The following is a 10,211-nucleotide window of genomic DNA, read 5'->3' on the forward strand; positions in this document are numbered from 1 at the left end:
ACTCACTCACTCACTCACTCACTCACTCACTCACTCACTCACTCACTCACTCACTCACTCACTCACTCACTCACTCACTCACTCACTCACTCACTCATTCACTCACTTACTCACTCATTCCCTCAGTCTCACTCACTCATTAAAAATTTAGATTCATAATACGCCATAGGTGATTACAAAATGAGTTAGTGTATACAGACCTTGGAATTAATTTAACATATAATACCAACACTAATCTTAGTAGTAGTATGAAGTACAATAAACAAACAGCAGAATCTCTTCATGTACTAAGATCGGATAAACATTTGGCAAATGGCTCATCTAACCTATTTCACTTATAATTTCGTCAAATACGTTGTTTAATTTCATTGGGGTTAGTAATAAAGAATCTACAAATTTGATCTAGTTGATCATCATCATAAGGTCGGCAGTCCTCAGTCGTATTGGACCCGCTCCTCCACTCCTGAATATCCTGAGCTAATCATCGCATTTCCCTAAAACTAGAACATCCTACATCCGTCACTATTTGCGATCACTAATTTAATATTGGTCTACCTCTACCCATCCTAACTTCCGTTTCTGCCTCTAATATGTCTCAGTAGACTTTCATATCTCAGAAGGAATCCTACCAACCTATCTCGCCTATTTCTTATTGAATTCCATAGAGTCCTCTGCTATCCAATTTTTTAATACCTCATCATTTCTGATCTCCAACTACAGTATCCTATCATTCGCCTGTAACACCACATTTCGAACGCTTTTCTTTTTCTTTTCTGCCGCGTCACCATCCATGTGTCGCACGCGTACAACGCCGCGCTCTAAGCATACACCTTTAGCAACCTTTTTATCGAATTTCTAAATTAATCATTCGACAGCATAAAAGTGACTTTTTTATTTATGGCGACTCGACCCTGCCCATCCTCTGCTTTATATCCCTACTACTCCTTCCGTCCTGACCTAACTGACTTCCTAGATACCTAAAATCTGCCACTTCTTCTATTTTCTCGTCTTCTATCTTTATATTCATTCTTTCCCTACTTTTTCGTTCCTTGCTTATCACTAGTTTTGTTTTACTTTTATTTATTTACATACAGTACCCTGTTGTCAATTCCGCTTCGATTTTATTTAAAGCTACCTTCAACTCTTCCTTGCTAGATGCTAATACTGCTATATTATCTACAAATTTAACCATACTAATCTTTTGCACCTGTATATCTATCCCTATAATTGTCTTGCCTTTAATGATGTTGATCGACTCTTCGATGTATAGATTAAAAAGTGCCGATGACAATGTGCATCCCAATCTGACTCCCTTTCTAATATTAACATCTCTAGGTTGCAGCTCCAGTTCTATAACTGCCTGTTGCTCTTTATACAAACTAAGTATCACCCTTCTATCTCTGTAACTCATCCATATATTTTTAGTTATATTTAATATCTTGTCCCACTTAACATTGTTAAAATGGCCTACCGCGTTCCTCCTTTTCTTCTAAACCCAAATTGAACTTCCCCTGATAGTTCTTCCACCCTTTTCTTTCGTTTTGTTTAAGACCTAGGATATTTGTAGCTGCTGACTTTAGGCACGTTTTAATGCAGCTCCATTCTGTCTTTATGTCTATGTTTGCGTGGCCTGACACTGACGAATTTGATTGCAGTCTCGGGGAGAGAAGGTAAACCCGTTTTAATCAGAATTTGGCTGTTTCTGACGAATCAGAGGTAGTTAAGTGCGGAACAAAGAATCTGCGTGTATGTACCTTGCAAAATTTCCAGGCGGTGGGGAAGGCCGTAGCCCCAGACGGGAATGGCATAGGAGCAAATGCTCCTGATAATTGCGTTAAACGCACGAATTTTGGTCAGTTGGGAGATGGTGTTATTAAGGAAGAAAGGTTTAAATGCGATGAATGCACCCAGAGCCTTGTTATGGGTCGTTTTAATGTGGTGCCGCCAGTTTAGGCATCTGTCGAAGACAACGCCTAGGTAGGTGATAGAGCTGCTCCAATTAATGGGGAGGTTTTTGACGATGATGGAAGGAGGTTTTCGGAGCCTACAAGAAAAGAAGATTGTCTCGTTAATGAAAAATTTCCATTTCCGATACCAGTTTACGATCCGAGGCAGAAACCTATTCTTGCTGTGCATTGGAGAATGGTACTTGAAGAGTTTATAATGGCAATGTCGTCAGCGTACATAGCAGTCAGAATTGATGTGTGGGAGGGCATGTCCGCGCAAAACAGGTTAAGCAGAATAGGGGATAGTTTGGAGCCTTGTGGGACACCGACTGTGACGGGTTTACTGGCGGAGAGAAGGGAGCGAACGCGTACCCGAAAGCTTCTATCTGTGAGAATGGACCTGATAACCCCCAACTAGAAGTGTGGGATGTTAAGGGCGATGAGTTTGGAGATAAGGCCTTCGTGCCAGACTCGGTCGAAGGGTTGTTGGATGTCAAGAAGTAGCATGGAAGTGTGACGCCGCTTGTGAAGGTTACCGGAGATGTGTTCGGTAACACGAAGAAGTTGGTGTCCGGTGCCGTGTTGCCTGCGGAAACCGTGTTAGATGTCGACTGAGCAGGCTGATGGGCCTGTAGCTTGAGAGAGAGCTGAGCGGATTCTCTTTTTTGGAGAGACAGGTGACAGTGACTTCTTTCCAGACCAAAGGAAAGTGGTGGAGCCGCATGATGGCGTTTGTGATGTTGCACAGGGCGATTACGTGCTATGGCGGCAGAAGTTTAAGGACTCCGTTAGCAATTACGTCAGCGCTAGGGGCTTTTATCTTTTCAGAGATCGGATAGCGAGAAAGATTTCGTGGAGACGTGTGTTTGAAGTCGGAATTCAGGAGAACGAAGTTCTGAGAGACGGCTTTGGTACGCTCGTGAAAGTCGGCAAAATCCACTGGACTTGGTAGTGGGGAGCACTGGAGACATAAAGAGTCTGCGAAGATTGCAGCTTTTTCTTCGTGTGAAGAATAGGCGCAGCCGTTCTGTTTTAGTGGCGGAGGATGGGGGGCTCTGTTACTAAGAGAACGGATCATTTTCCAAGTGCATTGCGGAATTCGGTGACAAGTTTTTAGTTCTCGTTGAACGGCGTTTACTTCTGCGCGGTGTGGTGTGCGGGGATGCGGTGTCTATTCCACAGACGTCGAACCTTGTTTTTCCTCTTAAGGTGGTCAAGAATGTCTGCTGGGAGGGTCCTTGGTGGGCGTTGGGCGGGAGGTAGTTGTGGAGAGCTCGATTGCGCTAGTAATCTCATTAGACAGGAGAATCCCAGCTTCATCCACTTCCGCAAGGACATCAAGGAATTAATTGTGGGGGCGGGAAGGAACTTAGGGTCAAGGGGTGCTTCAACTGTGAGGTTGGAGGCAAAAATTTTGGTAAGAAGGAAAGTGCCTTTACTGTTGGTTTGTCGACAACCCCAAGAGACGTGTTACCGTTGAAATCGCCTATAACGATGGTCGGAGCGCCTGGCGGGAGTAGAGGGGGTAGCTCAAAAAGGTCTGGCCAAAGGGGGGGAGTAGAGAAAATCGATCCTAAGAGATCCGGAAGTTAGCGAAACTTCGATGCCTGCCGTTTCTATCGATTTTGTCGCCAAAGAGATAGGCTTGTGCTATAGAGAATTCCTATCCAGGATGGCGACACCTCCGGCACTACCGTTTTCACGGTCCCTTCTGTAGGATGGGAAGTTCGGGTCGAAAAGTTTGATTTTTTCGGACAAGTGAGTTTCGGTGATGCAAGCAAGTTCTTTTTCCGGTCCGCTTACCTTGAAGACGTTCGGTCGGCTCGTGGCTAGCGAGAGCGGTAGGTGTTTGTTCTCTCAGCAGTCTGTGCGTTCCGATAATGGTAAACAGGCTGTTACCGCCGCCGCCTTCCAAGACGAGAGCGATGTTTACTCGTCGACCACCAGCCGCCGAAACCGAGACTACTCTTTTTTTTTTGTTTCGTTTAGTCTCGAGGAGGGGAAATCTTCAAAAGACACCACCTGAAGTGGGGTAGTGTCGGATTCGCCTTACCGCCTACCGACTAAAACCCCTCCTCGAAATGGGATTTCAACCATAAGGCTGTTACTCCCAAGGGAAAGATTTGGCTATGTTAGGAAGAGGGAGATGTAAAAACGGAAATGGGAGTGCTGGGGGAGGGAAGATGTGGGTGTGAGTAGGTGCCCCATCGCAGAAGCAGGGTGGAGACTCGCGCTGAAAAAGCGAAACTAGTAAAGAGCATAAAAGGAACCGCTCGAACCTAAAAAGTGCACAGCTCGGAACTATGATGAACCTAAGTGTGCAGCTCAGTGAAGAAGGTGGCAGGGCCTCCTGGAACGGTTGCTTGGTTTAGGGGCGAAGTTGGATAGTGTCGAGATAGTTGGGTTTGGCTGGCCAGACACTGGGGCCGTAAGATTTGCTGCGAATTTGGTTGCAGCCTCGGGGAGAGAAGATAGACCAGTTTCTTTCAGAATTTGTGTATTTCTAATGAACCATGGGTAATCGAGTGCGGAGCGAAGAATCCGCATGTAGGTGCCATGTAGAATTTAAAGACGACAGGGAAGGGTGCAGCCCCAAATAGGGATGGCGTAGGAACAAATGCTCCAAATAATTGCGTTAAACGCACGGATTTTGGTCTGTTGGGAGATGTTCCTATTACGGAAGAAAGGTTTAAGTGCGACGAATGCACCCAGAGCCTTGTTACGGGTCGCCGTAATGTGGTGCCGCCAGGTTAGGCGTCTATCGAAGACGACGCCTGGGTACGTGACAGAGGTGCTCCATTTGATGGGGCGGTTGTTGACGATGATGGAAGGAGGTTTTCGATTTGGTCTCATTAATGGAGAGTCTCCATTTACGATACCAGTTTAGGAGCTGGGACAGAAACCTATTGTTTCTCGCTGTGCAATGGAGAATGGCGCTGGAAGAGTTTATGATGGCAATTTCGTCGGCGTACAGAGCAGTCATAATGGAAGGGTGGGAGGGCATGTCCGCGCAGAACAGGATAAACAGAATAGGGGAAAGTTTGGAACCTTGTGGGACACCAGCTGTGATGGGTTTACTGGCAGAGAGAGCAGAGCCCACGCGGACTCGAAGGCTTCTGTCTGTGAGAAAGGACCTGATTATCCCAACTAGAAAGTGTGGGATGTTAAGGGCGATGAGTTTAGAGATAAGGCCCTCGTGCCAGACTCGGTCGAAGACCTGCTGGACGTCAAGAAGTAGCATGGAAGTGTGACGCCGCTTGTTAAGATTGTCGGAGATATGTTCGCTTACGCGAAGAAGTTGATGATCGGTGCCGTGTTGCCTGCGGAAACCGTGTTGAAAGTCGGGGAGAAGGTTGTTTTGCTCCACATGGTCTAAGAGCCGGTCAAGAAGAATGGATTCGTCTACTTTGCTCAACGAACTGAGCAGGCTTGGTCTATAGCTTGAGGGAGAGCTGAGCGGCTTCCCTTTCTTGGGGAGACAGATGACAGTGGCCTTTTTCCAGACCAAAGGGAAATGGTGGAGCAGCATGATGGCGTTCGTGATGTTGCACAGTGCGGTTATGTGCTTTGTGTGGCAGGACTTTGAGGACTCCGTTGGCAATTCCGTCAGCGCCAGTGGCTTTTCTGTTTTTCAGAGATCGGATGGTGAGGAAGATTTCACGTGGGGACGTGTGCGTGAAGTAGCAAACAGTGGGGACGAAGTTTTGAGAGCTGGCTTTGGTTTTCTCGTGAAAGTTGGCTAAATCCACCGGGCTGGGTAGTGGAGAGCACTGGAGACAGAGAAAATCTGCTAAGGTTGCAGCTTTTTCCTCATCTGAAGTGTATAGGGAACCATTTTGTTTTAATGGTGGGAGATGGGGAGCTCTGTTTCGGAGAGAGCGGATCACTTTCCAAGTGCTTTTGGGGTGCAGTTCTGCTTGAGCGATGTATTCGTCAAACGAAGCGTTGCGGAATTCCGTTAGGCGAGTTTTGAGTTCTCGCCGAATGGTGTTTAATTCGGCACGGTGTGCGGGATTGTGGTGTTTTTGCTACTGGTGGCGGGTTCTGTCTTTGGTGGGCTTGGGGCGGGGCGAACTGGAGATCTCGTTTGAAAGGAGATTCACAGCTTCGTCAAGTTCCGCTATTGTGCGAATTGGAGTGCACTTGAATGAAGGTGTTTCAAGGGTGTAACGAATGTGAAGCCAATCTGTGACGTGGTTGGGTTTGGGGGGTTGAGGATTGGGCGGCCGACTTCAATGAGGACTGGAAGGTGGTCCGAGCTTAATGCGTCTATGACGATAGGATCGGCGGAAAGTGTGACATTTTTCGTGACGAAAATGTCAAGAACGTCAGGGAATAGATGGGTGGGGGGCAGGGAGGAATGTGGGGTCAGAGGGTGCTTCAACTGTGAGGTTGAAGACAGGAATTTTGGTAAGAAGGAAAGTGCATTTATTGTTGGTTTGTCGACAACCCCAAGAAACGTGTTTGGCGTTGAAATCGCCTGCGACGATGGTTGGAACGCCTGGGGGGAGTAGAAGGGGGAACTCAGAAAGGTCCCTGTCCGAAGGAGGGGAGTAGAGAGAGATAATCCTAAGAGGGCCGGTGGTTAACGAAATTTCGATGCCGACTGTCTCTAACGAGTTTCTGGCCAAAGAGATAGGCCTATGCACTAAAGAATTCCTTACGAGAATGGCGACACCTCCGGCACTGCCGTGATCGCGGTCTCTTCTGTAGGATGAGAAATTTGGGACGAAAAGTTTGATTTTTTCGGACAGGTGAGTTTCGGTGATGCAAGTCACACCGATTGACTTATCCTCAAGGGAGTGCTCGAGTTCGGTCAATTTACCTGTAATGCTTTGCGCATTCCAGGTAACTACTCGAAGGTTATGTGGCTGGGCTGCGTTATACATTGGTGGGTGTTTGAAGGACGGCGACCAGACTTGCTACCATCGTTTGGACGATGGCCTGGATTCTCTGATCAAGAGAAGAAGTTAAAGGGGTGTTTGGGGACGCAATGCGTTTTTGGGGAGGAGGGGGCGGAGTTGCTGCCACTGCCCTGGCGTAGAACTTTTGGGGCAGCGTCCTTCCGGGGAGGGCTGTTGGGCGGGGCGCTGCTTGAGTGAACTTTTGGGGATTGGGAGGTACCACTGATTTATGAGAGGGGGCGGCTCTCTTTGGAACCTTCGGGCAGCCGCGGTATGTGGCACGATGGTTGTCTTTACAATTGGCACAAGTGGGAGTGGCATTCTTCTTGTCCTTGGTTTTGCATTCTTCGGTTATGTGGTTACGACCACAGAAAGCGCAAACCCATGCGGCGTGACAATAATTGGCCGTGTGAAAGAACTTCAAACAACGGCGGCATTGCGGGACATCTTTTGTGGCCTTTTTCGGCTCAACTATTACATTGAGCCCGCAGACCTTGCCAAGTTCGAAGATTGACTTGGACTTGGGAGAGGAGCGGTCCAGACACTAAGGGCCAGATTTTCCCACCGTTTGACATTCGATGTACGCCGCGTATGGCAAAGCTTTCGTGCGTAAGCTCGGCTTTGACGTCTTCAGAGGAAATGTCTTCGCACACTCCACGAAGGACAACATAAAGGTCACGGTCTTGCTTAAGTTGGTTCGTAGAGAACTCAACTTTAGATTCGTCGAGGAACGACGGGAGTCGACGAAAATCTTCCACGGAGTTGGGGTAGACTCTTATAGAGTCTTTTGTATTTATCGCCCGACGAGTGGCGATGCCGTGGCTGTCCATGGCGCGAAGAATTTTCGGCCAAAGGGACTTTTGCCGGATTTCGATTGGGCGGGGAGCTTTTTTCATTTGGCTGGTAGCGCCGGTGTCTGCCTCTGAGTCAGAGGACGTTGAAGATGCCGAAGATAGGAAAGTCTTCGGCGCTTATTGCGTCGCTTACCGGCTTGAGTGAAGCCGTCAGGGGTGGTAGGGGGAGTGTCTGAATCGGATGATTCAGCCTGAGCAGCAGGAGAAGGTCCAACATCCTTGCACATTGAAGTAGAGTTTTCGGGGTTCGCACGATCGACGCGCTATTACTATACATACTGGTGGTGGTGGAGTAGGCTCGGTTTCGGCAGCTGGCGGTCGACGGGTGAACATCGCTCTCGTGTCGGAAGGTGCAACGGTTGCGGTGGTAACAAGCGACTCTTCTAGACCACGCCCGTCGTCATCGTACGAACCCGAACCATTCGAGCTCGCACTTGTGATTTCTTCAAGTCTACAAGGCATTTCCCAGCCGTTTTTAGGTATGTTTTATTCAATTTTATTATAACTAACCAACAGTCCTTTGGGACGGAGTGCGCAAAGTCCCTCTGCACTTCCCTCACCCACACTCATTCACACTAATCAAGAAACCTGTCACTTCCTTACTTATAAGTATAAATGTTATATGCTCAAATTAAGGAAAAGTCTTTTTAAAAAATATTTATTGAGCAAAGCTACAATACACACACGGTGTAAGGCCTAGTCTACAGCTAGAGTATAGCATCTTTATTACAACAAACTTTATATATGGAAAAATAAGCAAAGCTAAGCAAAATGTCATTATNAAAGGTGGTGGGAAGCGGGGCATTGTCGTGGTGCGACTTCCTCTCGACTGCGATGTCTTGTCGGACCCAATTGACCCTTCGTTTGAGTCTGTTGAGCACTTCCACGTAAAACTTGGCGTTGACGGTTTGTCCAGGAGGAACAAATTCATGGTGGACGATGCCTTTCATGTCAAAAAAGACAATGAGCATCGTTTTCACTTTGGATTTGCTCATTGTTCCCTTTTTTTTGGCGAGGAGACGCCGGCGTGTGCCTCTTTGTCTCGGGATCATACTCAAAGATCCATGACTCGTCACCTGTGATTACCTTATTCAAAAATTGGGGGTCACTTTCACACATGTTTAAATTTTCTTGGCACACTTCCACTCGCCGTAATTTCTGGTCGTCAGTGAGCACTTTTGGGACCATCTTTGCGTATGTTCCATGAACCACAGATTTTGGTAAATTTAATATCTGGGCAATTAAACGAATACTTAGTCGACGGTCTGAGTTCATAACTTCGCGCACACGAGTCACATTTTCGGTGTTTGTCGAAGTCAAAGGTCTTCCAGCACGGTCTTCATCGGCGACTTCTTCCCGGCCCTCTGAAAAGGCCTGGTGCCATCGAAACACACCACTTCTGCTTAAGCAACATCTGGGTAAGCCTGTTTGATCATATACAACGTCTCTGTCGCAGATTTACCTAGTTTCACACAGAATTTAATCGCGTACCTCTGCTGTAACGAACGCTGCATTTTCGGCTTGCACCACTCCCAGAAATACGTCGCGCAAAAAAGCCTTTTCTGACTCTCCAGGTGCTCTGAGACAACTCAGCAGCCGTTCGTTCGTTAGCTAGGAATGCCCTCTACCGAATCCAGTCAGTGCGCGCACGCTCCGAAGTACAGTCGCGGCGGAAGGAAATCAGTCCTATTACTTTCCAGACAAACCCTGTATGTGTGTATAAATGTATGAATTTCCGATATTTTGAATGCCCAAGGAATACAATTTCAGTTTTCTTTAGTTGATTTGTATATTAATTTCTCACCATGCCAAACAGGGTGTACCGCAATTACGACGGAAACGGCTCTCAGTTCGGTTCAACCAGTGTTAGTGCAAAATCGAGTGACGAACAGCAGCTTGCAATTTATGCGTCGATCCGATCGTCAGACAATAAGTTGACTATTATTGCCATTAACAAGGACCCTACCAACGAAATTGATACGAAGATCGAAATCAAGAACTTCGACCACTCGGCCAGTACTAAGGTCTATACGTACAGTCGGAACAATCTTACTAAGATTGTGGAAAGCGTTACTACTGCTGCCAACAATAGCATTGAATATAAATTCCCCGCTTATTCGATCACATTATTCGAAGTTGCTGGAAAATGATTTAGCATGTGTTAGTTGAAAACAATTATTGCCGATGTTCGTATTATTGAATAGAACTATCTAAACAATACCTCAAATGATATTATAAAAATAATTTTCATGTTAACAGTTATCTATAATAATAAACGTGATATCACTAACTTAATGATTCAACAGGCATTTCAATTTTTTTTCTTTAATAACACTTAATACTTAAATAACCTAAAAAATTAAGAGAAATGATTATAGAGTAAATTGATCAGACATAACAATAGAATATTGTTATTTTGATTTATTTTAAATGAGTATTGTTACATATGAACGAATTTCATGTTTATTCATTTTTGAGGTATAAGTACCTATTTAAAATTATATGTA

General features: G+C 46.2%; 1 protein-coding gene across 1 annotated transcript in view; it reads left to right on the forward strand.

Moving 5' to 3' along the window:
* The window catches only part of LOC108736544 (endoglucanase A-like), an 18,323-nt gene extending 8,233 nt beyond the window's left edge, over positions 1 to 10,090 (forward strand). The window contains exon 6 of the mRNA XM_018469007.2: positions 9,521 to 10,090. Coding sequence (XP_018324509.1) covers positions 9,521 to 9,854 — 334 coding nt within the window. The 3' untranslated portion in view covers positions 9,855 to 10,090. The remainder of the gene's footprint in view (positions 1 to 9,520) is intronic.
* Positions 10,091 to 10,211: the final 121 nt, after the last annotated feature.

Source organism: Agrilus planipennis, unplaced genomic scaffold (genome assembly GCF_000699045.2).
Source record: "Agrilus planipennis isolate EAB-ADULT unplaced genomic scaffold, Apla_2.0 scaffold130, whole genome shotgun sequence".
In the NCBI taxonomy this organism is placed as follows: Eukaryota; Metazoa; Arthropoda; class Insecta; order Coleoptera; family Buprestidae; genus Agrilus; species Agrilus planipennis.